Below are 18,148 nucleotides of genomic sequence, written 5' to 3'. Positions count from 1 at the left end.
TGACTTTATGTCTATAAACAGGGTCCATCATGGGTCTATCTGTCCAGGGTGGTTGTGAGGATTCAACAAGGAAATACATTTAGGGCATTTAGGCCAATGCCTGCTACAGAGTGGACCCTCCAAAAACATGAGTTCCTTTCTACAGGCCTCTGTCGGCTAAACCCTGCAGGTCTGCAGGCCTCAGAATTGCCCAGCCACGAGCCCAAAGAAAGACATCAATGATTTATTGGGTAGAGACTCTTACGAGTCCGAAGTGAAGGCCTGGAGCGACAGTACACGGTGGACGGTGGACAGCAAGCAGGATGCGGAAACAAGCTTGGTTACTCAGGGGAGGAGGAGGCTGCCATTTCTAGCAGGAGTTGATGTCAGACTGGCTCATTAGTTACCAGGGAAACCGGCGGCTGGGGCAGGGGGCAAGCGCCCAGGTAGTTACTGATTAAACCCTATGATTAAGCAGATTGGCTAGTCATGTGAACCTTACAATGCTAAAATGATGTGGGTAAGCCTCATCCCTGCAACTAAACACACGTATCACACACACACACACACACACACACACACGTGCACACACGTGCACACCCCCTCACAGGGTCCTCTGGGTGATGTGTAGGACTGTAGATTCCTTCATGCACTCATTCATTTTTTTTTATTAAAGTATAATTGATTTACAATATTATATTAGTCGCAGGTTCCAGCATAGTGATTCAGTATTTTCAGATTGTATTCCATTGAAAGTTATTATAAAACAACAGCTATACTGATGTCTTCGCCCATTTCCTCATTTCCTCGCTCATTCATTCTCTTATCCTAATAGTTCTCAACTCTGTCCTAACGGTTCTGCACATTAGAAACACCTGTAAGCTTTAAACGCTCCTAATACCCAGGCAGACCAATTACATAATTAAATCAGAATCTTTAGGTTGGAGATCTTTTTTTTAAGCTTTCTGAGTGTTTTTAAAAAATATTTTATTTATTTATTATTTAATTATTTTAGTTTGGCAGGGGGGAGGTAATTAGGTTTACTTATTTATTTTTTAATGGAGGTACTGGGGATTGAACCCAGGACGTTGTGCCTGCTAAGCATGGGCTCTGCCACTTGAGCTGTACCCTCCCCCCAGCTTCCTGGGGATTTCAGTGTGCAGCCAAGGTTGAGAACCCCCGCCTTATCTGGCCAGCTAGTCCAGTGCTTTCTGCAACTGGAATCACTTCCAGTGTTTTTTGTTTTTTTTTAAAATATCAACATCCTAGTCCCTTCCCCTCCCCTGTCCCACACCAATGGAGTCAGCATCTCTGGAAGTGAGCCTCAGCCATCAGGATAGTTTTTAAAGCTCCACCAGTGATTCTAATATGTAGCTGGGTTTGAGAACTGAGAAGGGCTGCTTCTACTAATTCCCTCATAGCTGCGTTTACCGGGCAATCACTGAGTCCCTCTTCTGAGGACCGGTCATGGGAGACTCGCCAAAGGTTGGTTGTCCCCAGCAGTCCTGGCTGCGCCTACAAAAAAGAGGCAAGGAAGGATGTGGGCCCAGCAGTCAGCTTTCCTCCAGTCCCCTCAAGCTGAGTGTGCATGTGCGTGTATGCACGTGCACGCGTGACTTTGTCACACCATGGCCCCAGAAAACAGCAACCTGGTTTGCCTGCTCCTCAACCCCTCCCACTAGGATTGACCTCCTAGGAGCTGGAGGGCCCTTGGGGCTTCTCCTTCCTCATCAACTTGTTACCCACCCAGGTTCTTGGACTCTTTAATCAATAGAAATTGCTAAGAGGCCAGGTGAGAAAGGCAGGCTGCAGCACGAGGGAGCGAAAACAAGTAGCAGGTGCCCTTGCTTGGGGAGGGGCAAGCTGGTTCCTTAAATGGGGTAAAAACAGGGGCGAGTCTGTGGGCAGGGCCCAGAGAGTGGCTTAGGTGGTCTGTTCACCCCCTCAGTGGCACTGTGTGCAGGGATCATGGGCAGTCCTGTTTTTGCTCCCGGCACCTCAGAAATGGCAGTTGGTCTGTGGCCTTTTTGTGTCTTCTTGTTCATAACTGCCCTGACTGGGCATGTGTCCTGTTATTTTTAGTCCCTTTTAGTTTCTTCGTATTCTGTTGCTCGAGGAGGTGTTTGTCCAGGTGCAAGCACTGCAGTAAAGGGTCCCGGGTCCCAGCCTGTCTTAGTTTCACCCAGGGGAGGGCTCAGAGAGATGCCTACAGGTGCTGGGAAGACCTCAGGGGACTCCTGACCCAGGGCTGCTCGTCTCTCATCTAAGTTCTGTATGACCTGGACGTGCTTCCTGTAGACCAGGCAGGGGTCTAAGGCAGCAATCACCACATTGTTTTCTAGGGAAGAGAAATCTTGAGAGCCAGGAGCAATGTTTGCATGTCCTCTCAGGAGGAAGCTGGGCATGGTCTGAATAGGGGATCCAGCCCAACCCCTGAACTGAAATAAATCTAAACGAAAATGTCTTGGACCCCTCCCCCAGGCCTCAAGTCCTGTGATCTCATAAGAATGGCCTGTGCAAATACAGCGAATTGGTCCCTTAAACAACCACCGCACCAGCCGAAATGAGAGTTCCATACTACTGTTTTATGACCTGGTTTATTAAGAATGGCTTAACGAGAAGCCTCCTCTCAGCAGATGGCATCGGGCCGGAGGCCCCCGGCCCACTCCCCGTGGTCGTCACCATCCCGCAGGGGGATGGACTTCCTCATGTGCGTACATAGCACCTCATCGATGTAGATGGTGTTCTCTTTGACCTGGATCTGCTCCTGCAGGGCGAGCTGCCTGCGATTCAGGCCTTTCAGCTCTGCTTGAGCTTGGGCTAAGGTTTCCTTTAATCTAGGACAAGAGGGAGAACGTAAAGGAATAATTTATCCCTCCACGTCACTATTTCAGAGGAAAGAGATATATATTCCCTTCTGCAGTGCAGACTCCAAACTGATGTGTCTTCCCCTGTCTCCTCCTTAAGACAGAGATTTCAAATTGGTGGCTGCAGGCCAGATACACAAGGCAGACAAACCCATGAACTGCCAATGTTTAAAGATTTTACCTGAGCATCTGGATTTGGACTTTGGAAACATTTAAACCCTGGGATCCATTCCCTGCAATTGGCTGGAGTTAGGAGAGACTGCCCTCTAGGAAGGAGCCCCTCAAACGTTATAGATGCAAAGGCCCTGGCGCACTGCCGCCTTCACCCACGCTGATGTTGCCCCGCCCTGCTCACGATCCAGGTTTAAATGGGGCCCCATGAGCCCTCTGCCTACCTCGCAACGTTGTGGGTGATCTCGCCAACCTCCTGGATCAGCCGGTACTGTGCCACATCGCGACACAGCTCCACGTTAGGCCGATGTGTCCTGGTCTCCAGGCGTGTGTGAGCCACCTTGGCGGGCCCTTCCTGGTCGAGGATGGCTTTTTCCAGAACTGTAATGTTTTTCTCCTGGGAGGCAATCTCTTCCATGACCTTCCAAAGAGGATTAGAGTAGGTGAGGCCAGGCTGTGTTCCTCAAAACTCAACAGCAGACAGTCTTAGAAGGTTGGGGAGAGGGGACCTCCAAGCGGGGCCCCAGAATTCTTCCCTGTAGTGGTGATTGCTGGTGGGCAAGGTAACTCACCCCACCTCAGAACCTCACGGATGGAATGGGCATGAGTGGCCATTGTTTTCTCATCTCCTTCCCAAAAGCCTGGGTTCCCTGGAGAAGGCCCTCAGCAAAGGCTGGAGGCTGCCCACTTACCTTGGCACAAAGTACTTTTGTATCATGGGCGGAAAGCTGCCCATTTCCTTATCAATCCACCTGCTAGTACCAGTTCTGCCCCCTAGAGGCCTGAAGAAAGAGTGAGCAGTTTAATCTGAGTTTTGTTGGTTTCTTTGACGGTGGCTTTGTGCACAGAAAAGATTACTCAGAAGTTACTCGGGTTTTTAGGTTAATATTTAGTTTAAAATTTTATTTTTCCTGTAAGCTTTTTTTCCCCTCTTTTTAAGCTTTGCATTATAGGAATTTCCAAACATACATGAACACAGATAGTATAATGAACTTCATGGGCCCACCATCAATTTAAGCAATGAGCAATACAGGCCAACCTTGTTTTATCTATAATACCCTCTCTCCACCCCTGCCGTTAGCTTAATTATTTTAAAGTAAATCCCAGATATTATTTCAGTCTTAAATACTTGAGTTTGTGTTTCTAAGACATAAGGACTCTTTTTAAACATAAATGCAATACTTTTATCACACACACAAACAAAAGAAAGATTCTTTGTTATCCCCTAATAACCTAGCGTTCAAATTTCCCTGATCATCTCATATATTTTTAGTAAGAGTTGGTTTGTTCAAATTAGAAGCCAAACAAGGTCCACACATTACATCTGGTTTTCTTTAACATTTTCTTAACATTTCTTATACTTTTCTTAAGTTCAGCTCATAGACATGATACTATTTTTAAATTTAGCAAATGTTAACAATCACTTTAAATTGATTATGAGTAATAGTTGCTCCCACTTCAAACTTAGTTTGTGTTTGAACATTTGTGTAAAGCAGAATTTATAAATGTGATATATAACTTTTATAAATACTTGAATTGTCTTAAACAAGGCCTTCCAGAGTTCTTAAAAGATCTTGCCAATCTAGTAAATTAGTAAAAAGAATTAATCTTAAGTTCTCAACTATTTTAACAAAGACTTCAAATTTAAAATTTCAACTTAAAATCATAAGGCTGGATTAACTATTTAATTACGTATTTTAAGTCATAGTTTAAAAACATCAGACCAAATTCTCTTACATTTTACAAATACTTAAATCCAAAATACACAGATTCTTTAAAACAAAATTACTGATACTGTGGGTTAGATCAGGAATCAGCAAACGATGGCCTGGGGGCCGAATCCAGTCTGCTCCCTGTTTTTGTATAAACTGTGAAACAAGAATTTTTTTTTTTAAGTAACAGATTTTAGTTTTAAAAGAAGTTTTAGATTTACAGCAAAAGTGAGCAGGAAGTATAGCTTTCACATATACCCTATCTCCTCCCACACACAGTTTCCCCTACTATTAACCTCTTGTATTAGTGTGGTATGTTTGTTACAGCTGATGAACCAACAATGACACATTATTTCTTAACTAAAGTCCATTGTTTACATTAGGGTTCACTCTTCGCATTGTACATTCTACGGGTTTTGACCAATGTACAATGTCACGTGTCCACCATTACAGTCTCATACAGAAGACGTTCAGAAACGCAAGCTGATTATCCTGGCTGGCCCGACTGCTCCGCAGCATATTGGTTTAGTAGTGGTAAAATTTTCTTGTGATTTCTTTTAGCTCGGGGCCAAGATTAAAATTTTTCTGAACGAAAACAACCACTCTCAACCAATGTTATCAAACACTGAGGGGCTTTGGAGATGAGCTTTTGCTCCACGCTTAAAAATATTTCTTAATGAGTCAACCTAAAATCACAAGGCAAGACAGTGCTTTCATATGCTTACTGTGGAAAAGACATTTCAACAACTAGCATGATTTGAATCACAAGTATTATCAAGCTGCTTTATTTGCTTCCTACGCTGCCAAATGTTAAGACACGAAGCCAGACCTCCGTTCCCATGCACGTTTGCAGAAGAAATATTTTCCAAGTTCCAGAAGTGTTTTTTTGGACCCCAAAGCAAGTGCAAAGGAAATTTCCATACTTCAAAATCCACTTAACTATGCAATTAAGAGCTTCTAACTACCCTTCGACTGGGAGTGATTAATCCGAAAGGTGATGGAGAATTAAAAGGTAAACATCAGGAGAACAATCTAACAGGAGTCTATAAATGTCTAAGATATTCCACAGAAGGAGGAGCTAAGGCCCAGAGTGATGAGATAGCCTGTTCTTTGCAGCCGTGAGTAACAAAGGAGGCCCGGAGTGGGGCCAAGTCCCGCTGTAGCCCCCCAAAGCCCGAAGCCTGCTGCTGAGACGGAGAGAGGTGAATGACCTTTACTCCTCAGTTAACCCTAGATGATGCGCTCAGAGGTCATCCTAGGTTTCCAGGGTGAAACCTTCCAAATGTGCTCTTCCCTGTCTCCTCCAGGGAGCTCACCTTGGCCAGATGAACAGCCAGCTTGTCCCTGGCGTCCTTGGTCTCCTTCAGGCCGTTCTTGAACGCCGTGTCCACCACATCACACTGCCGGCACAGGTCGCTGGCTGTCTGGGACAAGATGCGGTCCACCAGGGCCTTCAGCGTCAGGGAGTTGTTCCTCTGCTTGTCCGCCTTCTCCACGTTGGTGTTGGAGAAGTCCAGCCAGTCCTCCAGACTCACGGAGCTGAAACAGAACCCATGCATTCATTCACCATGTATTTGGACCGCAGGTGGGGGTGTGGGGAAGGGACAAGCTACTGGAAGCCCCTGAGAAGCTAGGCCTCCCCCTGTCTTCAGGAGCACCTAGATTTCCCCATCTCTAGGGAGACTGAATGGTTGTCTGTCAGCGGTGATAGCTGCCACATTGGGGAAACTCTTGTGCTCTGGGCCAGGCACTGGGCTGGCCCTTTACAGACATCATCTCATTTAATCCTCGCCATGGCCGAGTGAGCTAACTTTCATACCCCCATTTGACAGATGACAAGAACTGAGGCTCAGAAAGGTGGAGTAACTTGGTCACAATCACACAGGGAGGGCCAATTTAAGTATCAAAATAAATTATTAAAGTCACAGATGATAACACACTGAATAAACTAGGAAAACAGGATTCTATACTGAAAAGCTATAAATAAATGAATAAACTGCTAGTTTGACAAGGAACTGCTTTATATCACAGCGAGGATTCTCAAAATAAGGTTGATTGGAAGGAAACTGACACATAAAATACATAGTTTAAGATGCTGTTTAATACATGCAAAGCAGGAAAAAACAACCCTATTGGAAGTCAGGAGTGTGGTTATCTTTGAGGGGGAGGGAGAGGACACTGATCAAGAGGGGACAGGGTGGGGGTTTCTGTGTTGGTGGTAATGTTTTATTTTTTGATCTGGTTGGTGGTTACATGGAGATTGTTTGCTGTGTGGCTAGTGGCAGCCTCTCAGATGGTCCCCAGTGACCCCTGTGTCTCCTGGAATTCACCTTTGTAGTGTCCCCTTTCCTTGAAGTGTGGGAGGACTTCATTGGCTCATTTCTCACAAACAGACGTGATGAGAGGTCATTTCTGGGATTAGGTTGAAAGAAGACTGTGGATTGTATCTCGGGTGCCCTCTCTGTTTTGCATTCTTCTGGATCACTCACTGCAGAAGAAGCCAGCTGCCTTGTCATGGGACAGCCTCGTGGAGAGGCTCAGGTGGCAAGACGTCATAATCACATGAGTCAGCTTGGAAGTGGATCCCCCACCCCACTCTAGCCAAGCTTTCCGGTGAGACTGCAGCCCCAGCAGACAGTTTGACTATAGGCATGAGCCAGAGGCATCCAGCTGAGCAGTGCCTGGGTTCCTGACCCACCGAAGCTGGGAGATAACACACGTTTATTGCTTCTAAGCTGCTAAGTTTGAGGGTAACTTGTTAATACAGCAAAAGACAGTGAAAACAATAATTCATTAAACCATATTTATTATTATTTGTGTGCTTTTCTGTCTATATTCCTTAGTTCAAAAAGAATGCTTTAGAAATTATGATGAGTTAGATTTGTGATGTAATGTTACTTAAAAATGTAAGTTAGATGTTACAGAAAAGGTATTTGATATAATCCCATTTTTGTAAAGAAACAAAATTTATTTGTGTACGTGAGTGTATACATGTTTGTATGAACATAAAGATAACACTGGTCATCTCAGGGGGTGTAATAATGGAAAGGAGTAGATAAGGGGAAATTATCACCTTGCCCTTTATATGTTTTTAAATTCTTTTACTTGTTAAAAATGAAAATATGTAAATGAATAAATCCCAGAGGTTTAGAGATTTCATATCAGATTTTCTTAAAGTGGGGCCCAACCTGGAGGGCCGAGGAGCCTCTGGGCCCTGGGTCAGGTTAGTCCCTGCTCAGCGCCTGCCTTTGCCCCAGGCCTGCCTCTTCCTGGCTCTCAGCCTGCGGTCAGGATGATGTGTGAGGTCCTACCCGCCTGTCCACGAAGCCCTGGGAGGTCACACAGCAGGGAGGAGGACAGCATGGCCGGGCCAGCAGCAACCCACTCACTTTGGCTCAACCCTCATGACGTTCTCAGAATATTTGATGTTTGGCGAGTTGTTGTTGAGGGAGAAGCAGACATCATCAATGGTCAGTGCCATAAACTTGTCCTTCAAATCTTTTTCAAGATTGTACTTGGCAGAGCGGTTCAGCCTAAAGGGAGAAGGTAAACTGGGTTTCTCCCTCGGAAAGGCCCAGGTGGTACCTATGCCGAGTTCTTGGGAGACCCTGGAAAATGAAGCTAAAGCTGGGTCTAGTGCAGGATGGTGGCACTTCCTCTGCCTTCCCATCCCCGGACACACACACAAACACACAGACACAGACACACACACACACACACACACACACACACACACACCCTATTAGACACTTCGTGACAAAGTAACATATCCAAGCCTGGACTTCAAGATCTTCCCTCTGGGGGTGAGGGTATAGCTCAAGTGGTAGAGCGCATGTTTAACATACACAAAGTCCTGGGTTCAATCCCCAGTACCTCCTCTAAAAAAAAAAAAACCCAAAAAACCTAATTCCCCCCCGCCAAATGTTCTTCCCTCCAACTGTGACATTTTCTGATGTCATAGCATCCTGTTTGTGAGAAGTCAGCTCCCCGCCAGCAAATGGCTTTATAATCAGAGTGAAACCTACCACCAGAGGGCGACTGTCACGCATGAAAAGTTGTCCAGTTCTTACTCTGGGTGTTCCTGGGCCACCATGGGGCATGGAAAGGGCTTGTGGGACATGAAACCCCATTTGTTCTGGGGTTTCATGGAGCACAGCCTTGGTGGGCACCGCCTTTTCTAGATACTCCCAGTGCAGATGTGAGGGCAGGTCCTGGACAGCCACACCTGATCTGCTCGGACGTCTCCTCCAGGGTGCGGGTCAGCAGGGCCATCACCCCCCGGATGATCTCGGCCTCCTTGATCAGCTCCTGTTCTACTTCATCGTGGACCAAGTCGATGCCAACTCGCTTCTCCCTGATGGAGGGAACGGTGGACTGTCAGCCCCCGTGAAGCGAGGCTACTCGACATTTGCTAACTTTTAAAACTATCTGGACAGCTGGGTTGAGTAGCACCCGATCCATCTAGATGACATGATGGGGATGTACGTGCAGTTGGTGTCTATGCAACTTCAAAATAGCCAAAACACAACGGAGGAAAATTAATCGGTGACTGGTCACTTGGTTTGAAAAATGCCAGCTGGACTTCTTGGCCTTAATGTGGCCATCAGTCCTGAAGCCTTTTCCTTCTTACTGTTTATTGGAAACATTGTCTTTAACTTAGAATTTTAAAGACATCTATTTCCTCCTTGATCTTAGTCCTGTTTTTTTGACAAGGACTGAATCCAGAAAGACGCTTTATAATAATAATAATAATAATGAACAATAGTAATGCCGCCATTAATATCACCCCACCACTGAGCACTCACTGTGTGACCAGCATTGTGCTGAGCTTTTCACAGGAATACTCATCCTCATGTAACCTTTCCAGTGCAGGTGAGGAAACTGAGCTTCAGAGAGGTTAAGTAACTTAGCCAATGTCACAGAACTGGGCATTACACACGCTTCTAACCACCTGCTCCCAGAACTGACCGGTCACTGGCTGACATTTTGTTCTTTCCCACCTGCGTGGTAGTGCCGGGGAGGAAGGCTCCACCACTCACCAGCTGTGTGACCTCAGGCACGTTGTCTAACTTATCTGTGCCTCTGTTTCCTCTTCTGTGAAATGGGGATAACTATTAGTACTTCCTAGGGCTGTGGCAAGGAACGACGGAGATGTGAAAGCAGACAGCATGGTACCTGGCACAGAGCAGCACGTACTCAATCCACTTAGCAACCTCTACATCCTAATCTCCCTTAGGTGTGGACTTGAGCCAACCAGATGTGGGCCTCTTTGAGCATCTGCTACTTCTCTTTGCTTCACAAACTCTCTAATTCTGGCTGTGGGATGGCTGCCTGGGTGCTGCAGAGGGTCCTGGCTAAGCTCCCTGAGGGCACAGGGTTTTCCAGGAGGGAGGAACTGTGGACAGAGCCATGGTGCATTTGGGAAACTGAAGTAGCTCAGCACATCTAAAGCACATCCCGCTGTTGGGAAGAGATACCGGCTTGGAAGGGTCACTGGCGGCCCATCCATGATGAACCTCATTTTCGAAGCTAAGAAGTTTGAACTTTATCTTGAAGGTATTAGGGCATAGGGTTAATGAAAGGATTTGAAGCATGGGAGTGACCTGTGAAAATCTGCATTTGGGAAGGTTCACTCAAAGCCAGTACGGGGGATGCACTTGATGGGAAGGGGCTACGCTGGCAGTGAGAAGACCTATTAGGGAGCTCCGGCCAGGGCTGCAGCAGGGATTAGGTCTGGAAATCAGTATCACTCCAGAGCAGAGAGGATCATTCTACTCACAGGACTTACAAGAGGGAAATTACAATAAAAAGGTACATTTGCACAGTGCTCTCTGGATTACAAAGTGCTTCCGTGTGGCTCTGTGTATGGGAGCAGACTTGTCCTCTAGTAACTGTATCTGCTCTGCCTGCCCCAAATAAAGACCACCATTTCCTGGAATCTATTGATGTGGCCATGTGACTAAACTCTGGTCAATGGGATGCAAATAGAAATTTGAATGCCAAACCCTAATTATCCCTCCTTGTTGGAAGGTAGACATAATGGCTGGAGCTCCAGCTGCCATCTTGAATCATGAGGTAACCTTGGGAGTGAAAGCCATGTGCAGCAGAGCAACAAGATAGAAAAGGTCTGGAAGCCTGACCACTGTGGCAAACCATGCCAACCCTGAATTATCCCAGACTCCTTAAATGTGAGAGACAAAGAAACTACCTCATTTAAGTTCAATGTTATTTGCCAGTTTCTGATACCCACAGCCAAACCTAGTCCTAACTTATATTTGAGTTAAGTTAGTCAAGAGTGGAGTTTGGAAATGAACCAAGCCCAGTGCTCCTTGCATGGTCCAGCACCATGGGCATGCCGAGGTAACTTCAGGCTCTGAAAGAACACATGCTCCTTTGCCTCATTCTAATCCAGCACCTGGCACAGTCAGCTTTTTCCACCCAGCATTTCATTTCTCACAACGGATGATTCATTAGAGGAACCTTCCCTCCTACCTGTATTCCAGGCACTTTTCAGTGATGTGCAAGGGCTCTTTAAAGCTCTCCAGGGCTTTCTCCAATCTGGTCTGATATGCGAGCAGATCTTCAGTTGCATATACAAGCTGCTCAAGTTTGTCATCCAACTCCTTCTTCCAGAACCTGACTTCCTCAAGTCTCTGCTCTGAGGCACACAGAGAAGTTATACCAGGGTTAATCTGGTCCCAGCGCAGCCAACTCTTGGATTAGAAACTTGAAGATTATTGTAAAACTACCTGAGATATTTCCTTTTCTTCTTAGAATGGTGCTACTTGGGGGCATCTTTACCTCTTCGTATTTATAGGAAAGGAAGGAAGGAAGGAAGGAAGGAAGGAAGGAAGGGAGGAAGGAAGGAAGGAAAGGAGTGATGTGATCTTTGTCTCATCTTTGTCCATCTGCCTGAACTTTTGTTCCCCAACTCTTCCCTTGCCCCTCCTCATCCTATGCCCTCTTCTTCTCTTTTAGTATAGTCTTTGGGTCATCTAATCCACACCTCTGGCTTCTCTTACTATCATTATGTGATGACGCCCAGATTTCTACCTCTAACTCCTAAATTCTAACTGGCTACCTACTGAACTGAACCTTCCAAATTCAAGGTCTTCCTCTGGTTTGGTCCAGCTTCATCTCTCTCTCATCTCCATCCTGCTGTTCCCCTCATGGACTCTATACATCAACTTGAACCTCATCAGTACTACATGCATCCTGCCTTTATTATCTGGTCCAAGCTAGCTCCTTGGCTTAGAACAATATCTCCTGGCCTTCTGTTGTTAAAGTTCACTCAAAAATCCAATATATTTGTTATTGAGCACCTACAATATGTCAGGCACTGCACGAGGTCCAGGAGATACAGTAGTGATGCACAGCCTCTGCCCTACTCACAAGCAGTGGGGCAGACGTGTAAACAGATCATTTCAACTCGATGTGACTATTCTAAAAACTCTGTAAAAATGTACAGCAGTGGCTCAAAGGCAGGACGCTGTGGGAGGTCAACAAAGACTTCAGAATTGAGGAGTTATTCAATATGGTCATCAGAATTGAGACCTTGTGTAAGGTCTCTCTGGATGGAGTTGAAAGACATACAAACTAGGGAGGTGTGTTCAGTAAGGTTCTTCAGTGTCGCACTAAGGACACTTATAACAGGCCTTAGAATCTACAGTGGAAGTCTTCCAGCTTCATTCTTCCTCAATGCCATTGTAAAGGCTAATTTTTTAAATGAGTCAAGAATCAATGAAGTTAACATTCAGACCTTGAAAACTTTGTTCTCATATCTATTAAAACATAGTTACTGAAAAAAAAAAAGAATGGTTTATCCTCATTTCTAACACCTACCTATCTGCACAATTATTTAGAACATGCCTGCCTATAGACGGGTATCAGGGGTAAGGATCAACCCATCAGGAGAAGCTTAACATCTAACTTTGCAGGCCTGAAGGAAGCTTTGGTTTCCTGGAGGTTGAAAAACTGGCAGCCCTTAGACCAGATTTTATCTATAGATGTGTTTGTTCATCCTGCTCAGTGTTATAAATACATCAATACAGTGTTTAAAAAATGGGTAAAATTCCATCTTTCTAGATTTTCTTTAAAAAAAAATCATGCAATTTGGCAATAGTGGATCCAAATGGGTTGAAGTTAAGTAGCAGCTGCTTCCTTACATGGAGCATGTTTTCTCCCAGTGTCCTGCAGACCCCACCACTCCCTACTGCCTTAGGGTTAGGTCTTATTCAAACCCTTATGGTACCTGTCCAACCCTGATAGACTGTTGAGTTTGTGACCTCTGGTTTATCACTTCTTGGCATTTGGGAGGTTTTGTTTATTTCACTTTATGTTTATTCTTACTTTGCTCATTTAAGAGCACCACCTTTTAAATCATGTTTGCAAGAATGAAATTGTCAAGAGAGCATTACTGTTTTTTAAGACTCAGCTCAAATTTCCTCTCTAGGAAGTTTTTCCCAAACCCCCAGTGCCTTCCCCAGCCCTACTGATTTACCCCTTCCCCCCAGCACCCATCTATATTCTAATTATTAATTTTTGTAGCTTTCTCCTCCTCAATCCAGTAGCCTCTAAAAAACAGAGACTCTGATCATTCTCTGTGATAGTCTCAGTGCTGAGTCCATGGATGTTCTTAGATGCTCAACAGATATGTATCAAATCAATAAAATAGTGAATGATGGCTAGCTGAAAATCAGTGGGTTATCAGTGAACTTAAATATAGAACCTGGAGAATACACATTTCTCACTAATATTTCAAGATAATATGTTGCCACTCCTGAACATGAAATGCAAATGACAGTTTAGAGGCTATACGTCGACAGTATCATCCAGACATGTTCTCAGATTTACCAAGTGCCTTGTCTTACCTAGTTTCTTGTTCACATCGCTCTGAGATTTTCTTGTGGTCTTTTCAATTTCATCCACAAGCCTCTGGCTTTCTGCCACCAGACGCTCGGACCGAGACCTTTGGGCCTCTGCTCTGTGGTACTGGCTCTTGTTAGCAATGTGCCACTCTGAGGGCAGGAATTTGGGTGGAGGTTGTAGTATTTTGGCCATTTGAGGTTTCCAAAGTCCTGGTCAAAAGCAGAATTTCTTTTAGATTCACTGAAAGCAAGTTGTCCTTTTTTTTTTTTTTTTTTTTTTTTTTTTTTTTTTAGCATCGGTTTTTATTAAAGATCAAGAAATGAGCATTACCAGCACCTCATACCTCTGGCCACAATTCTTCACACACCCACCCCAACTACCCTACCATGCAGTGATCACTATTCCAACTTTTAATGCTATAAGTTTGTTTTTCATGTTTTTGAACTCAATATAAATGGAATCACTATGTACCTTTCTATATCTGACTCCTTTCACTCAACATCATGTTCTAAGATTTATCAGTATCACTCAGCTGTAGTTTGTTCATTTTCGTTGAAGTGTAGTATACCATTGGATGAATATACTGATATTTATCTCTGTTTTCTATTATTTGTGGTTTCCAGTTAGGGACTATCATGAGAATGCTATGAATATTCCCATAAATGTTTTTTGGTGAACACATGCATGCATTTTTTATGACTCGTTAGAATTTCTGGGTCATAGGGCAGTGTTCAGTTTTAGTAGGGATTGCTAAACAGATGAACTCAGATATGTTTCTAAAAAAATGGACAAACATAACATCTATAAACTGACAATTGGTTATTGAGCCTATTCAGCAGATGAAAGAAACAAAACTTTCCCAGGACAAAGAAAAGGAGAGAACAAGAAGAAGAATGCATGAGGAGTCAGCAGGCAGAGGCCAGCAGCAACAGAGAGACGACTGTTTCACCACCTCATCTGCACACAGCTCTGCCTGTGAGAACTGCCTTCCTCAGACAGGGCTAAAGTCTGCCCCCAGCCACATTCCCTTCCCCAAAATCTGAGCACCTGTCCCTAAAGTCTTCTGGATCTCTAAAGTCTTTGAAATATACAAGGATGTAAATGGGGTCAGATCTGGACCAGGCTGAGCCCCAGGTCACCCAGCACCCTCTGACAACATGGGTCTCCTAATCCAGTCCCTCCTATGGCCCCTACCAAGTTTGTCTGCGTGTGGGACTCAAAATTTAACCCAAGACTCCTGGATAAGTCTGAGTAGCTCCCAGAGAAATCGAAATTAGGGCTAAATGAGGTCGAAATTAAACCCAAATTCGGCCTGATCCCAGTGGGCACGAGACTTTAGGTAGGTCTGAGGCTACAGTAAAGGGTTGATGGGGTGGGGCCGGGGTTTACTTACCTCAAGGACAGAACTACTACGCAACTTCAGGGTGGGAGGCTCCTTACCCTAGCTGGAGCTCGGGGCTCTTGTAGAACTGGGAGGTAAACAGCACGGTCTCCATGGCAACCAATGACGCGTTACCAAGGCAAAGGGGGCGCGGTCTAGTGCGAAGCAGCATCGCTGGAAGATTCTGCGCAGGCGCGAGTTCTGTGTTTTCCCAGCTCTGGAGACACAGGAATGTGGCCTGGGAGAGCTCGGACCAGATGCTCGGCCGTCTCAACCTACCACGAAGAGGCGGGACACCAAGCAGGAGACAGCGACCAAAACCCCTAGCTAGGAGTCCGGAGTTCTGCGGCTGGGTCACCTCCGGCCGCACTGCTCTCACTGGATCTGGGACTCCCCAGGTGTGCTTCAGGGTTGGGCTGGACGGTGTCTCCACGTCCGTCCTCGCAGCCGTCGGCTGGCCCGGGACCACTGAGCCACAAACCTGGCGCTACAGGGAGTTAGGCGCGAGAGATTCCTGGGTTTGCCGCGGCTGCGAGGGGGTTGAGAGGAGGTGGGCGGAGGAGCCGGTCCTCACACCCTAGGCCTGCCCCTCAGAGGACAGACTAGGGCGGTGGCCGGACTCAGACTAGGAGTCAGGAGTAGTTTTTACATCTACAAAAGGAGTGGATTGGAGCTCCCAGACTGAGAGTAGTGTTCAGAGTATGTTTTTTATGGTTATAATATTGGTAAGGCACTAATACGTAGAAAATAAAGGAATTACACAGTCTGGGGGGACATGCAGATTGCTGGCCTAGGTCCTTGTCCACACGGCCTGAAATGAAGAAAATGGGTATTCAAATCTCCCGCCCAAATGGCAAACCGGCAGCACCGTCCTTTATGCCAGCCAATCAAAGGCAGCCTCCCTCTAAGGGCAACCAGTCAGAGGAGGCTTTGCCTCGTGTAGCCCGCCCCGTTAACATCTCGCGAGCCCTTCGTTAGCGCCTGGGGAAACCACGAAGCGTCATGAATATTAAACACGTGGCTGGTCCAGGTGTGCGCCCAGGATCTCGTGTTGCATATTCATATTCCGCGCCCCTCAGAGGAGGGGCTACTTTCGGAGCGAAATTGCCCCGCCCCACCCACACCCCAGCAGGAGAGTCCCCAGTCTCGGCTGCTGGTGGGTGTGCAGGGAGTGGAGCCCGGGTTTCCCACCGGGGGAAGGGCCCGAGCCCCAGCCCCAGCCTTGGGTTGCATTCACAAGGACACCTGAAGAAGGTGGTCCGGCTCCTGAGTGCGTGGGGTAGGCGGGTCTCCTTTCCTACTTAGGCGAGAAAAAGGGGCGGCAACCTGGAGCGAAATAACCCTGAATGGTTTCCTTTGGAGGCCCCGACCCTGGGGTCCCCCCACCGCAGGTTACAGGAAGGGAAATTTCTTGGACCTGCTAGGAATATGATAGAATTGGTCAAAGTACATGAAATTAGCTGTATGAATTATGATCATGGGTCGCCATTGTATTTTGCATCCGTACACAGATTTAATCCTCCCCCCTCCCCCATGGGGTGGAGGGAACTAGAAAAACCTTGAGACCCTTACCAAAGAACTAATGTTTATGGTTGAGTCCTGCCAGCTGGGCTCTCCTCCGCTGCTTCTGCCCTCTGAAATGACTAAACTTGGAGGCTGTTGCATCTCTTAATACACTTAAAAAAAAAAAAAGAAAAGAAAAGAAAAGAAAAACAAAAAAGAAAAAAAGAACTCTCTTTCAACTGTTTATTTTATAGTTTAAGTGTAATTGCAACTATTTGAAAATATTTTCAAAAGAAAAACCTTATTTTGCACCCACACAGGCCAGCAAAGGAATGAGTCCAATCAAGTGTGGAACAGCTTATTATCAATAATTACTCAGTGTATCTGGCATCAGTATTGGGTAGGGAATAAGAGAATGTAAAGCAGATATACAACTCAAGACTTAGAATTTGCTAAATTAGTAAGTGGACAGCCAAAGCTTATATTCAGAGTTAGGAATCCTCAGGCAAGGCGCATTTGAGTTTTAAGTGATTCTGAGATTTTTGTTGGTCGGAATAAAACTATGTTTCCCAAAGTTCAGTCAGTCTAGTACCAACTTCTTCATTTTTGACATATCCATGTACCACCTGTAAAATTATTTTGATATTTTTCTTCAAACACACTCATATCTACATGTAAGCAAAATTATTTTAAAAGGCGTCCCTACATCACACCCATAAACAGAAAACTGGTATCACTTGCATGAGAGAGTAACCACTAAAATAAATAAAATGAAACAAGATGACATAAAATGTAACATGGATTAAAAACAGTGAGATAATGGAAGCCACCTAACAGCTGACTGGATAAAGAAGATGTAGTAGATGTATACAATGGAACACTACTCAGCCATAAAAAAGAACGAAAATTCTGCCATTTCCAGCAACATGGATGGATCTGGAGATTGTCATTCTAAGTAAAGCAAGCCAGAAAGAAAGAAAAAAATGCCATGTGATATCACTTATATGTGGAATCTAAAAAAAAGACAAAGAACTTTTACAAAACAGAAACAGACTCACAGACATAGAAAACAAATTTATGGTTACCAGAGAGGGAAGGGGGTGGGAAGGGATAAATTGGGAGTTCAAGATTTGCAGATACTAACTAATATATATAAAATAGATAAACAACAATTCCATACTGTATAGCACAGGGAACTATATTCAATATCTTGTAGTAACTTATGGTGAAAAAGAATATGAAAACAAATATGTATATATGTTCATGTGTGACTGAAGCACTATGCTGTACACCAGAAATCAACACAACATTGTAAACTGACTATATTTCAATAAAATATATATATACAAAAAAGAGAAACACAACAGGTTTTTGTGTATTGATTTTGTATGCTGCAACTTATTAATGTTCTGTAATGACTATTTCTTAATGTTCTATTTAAAAGTATAGTTCAGTACCATATATGGAATAGACAGACAACGGAGTCCTGCCGTATGACACAGGGAACTGTATTCAATATTTTCCAGCAGCTCTTAGGAGAGTATGAAGGGGAACATGCATATATACGTGCAGCTGGGTCCCTGTGCTGTGAGCCAGGAATTAGCGCAGCATTGTGGATCGACTATACTTCAATAAAATTTTTTTTAAAGTACAGTTCAGGATGCTAA

At 45.0% G+C, this 18,148-nt stretch overlaps 1 protein-coding gene across 2 annotated transcripts in view; it reads right to left on the bottom strand.

The window, feature by feature from the left end:
• Nucleotides 1-2,557: 2,557 nt before the first annotated feature.
• The window catches only part of TEKT1 (tektin 1), a 28,276-nt gene continuing 12,685 nt past the window's right edge, over nt 2,558-18,148 (bottom strand). Inside the window, exons 2-9 of one of the 2 annotated variants that reach the window (XM_006172520.3) lie at nt 14,991-16,654; nt 13,600-13,806; nt 11,222-11,387; nt 8,955-9,083; nt 8,119-8,262; nt 6,046-6,268; nt 3,242-3,438; nt 2,558-2,816 (exon numbers count right to left, since the gene is read on the bottom strand). In XM_006172520.3, coding sequence (XP_006172582.2) covers nt 2,609-2,816; nt 3,242-3,438; nt 6,046-6,268; nt 8,119-8,262; nt 8,955-9,083; nt 11,222-11,387; nt 13,600-13,789 — 1,257 coding nt within the window. In that variant the 5' untranslated portion in view covers nt 13,790-13,806; nt 14,991-16,654 and the 3' untranslated portion in view covers nt 2,558-2,608. The remainder of the gene's footprint in view (nt 2,817-3,241; nt 3,439-6,045; nt 6,269-8,118; nt 8,263-8,954; nt 9,084-11,221; nt 11,388-13,599; nt 13,807-14,990; nt 16,655-18,148) is intronic. The other variant, XM_014557799.2, reaches the window with a different exon arrangement.

The sequence above is a fragment of the Camelus ferus genome, chromosome 16 (genome assembly GCF_009834535.1).
Source record: "Camelus ferus isolate YT-003-E chromosome 16, BCGSAC_Cfer_1.0, whole genome shotgun sequence".
In the NCBI taxonomy this organism is placed as follows: Eukaryota; Metazoa; Chordata; class Mammalia; order Artiodactyla; family Camelidae; genus Camelus; species Camelus ferus.
Note: the sequence above shows the minus strand (reverse complement) of the source record. Positions and strands in the feature narration are given on the sequence as shown.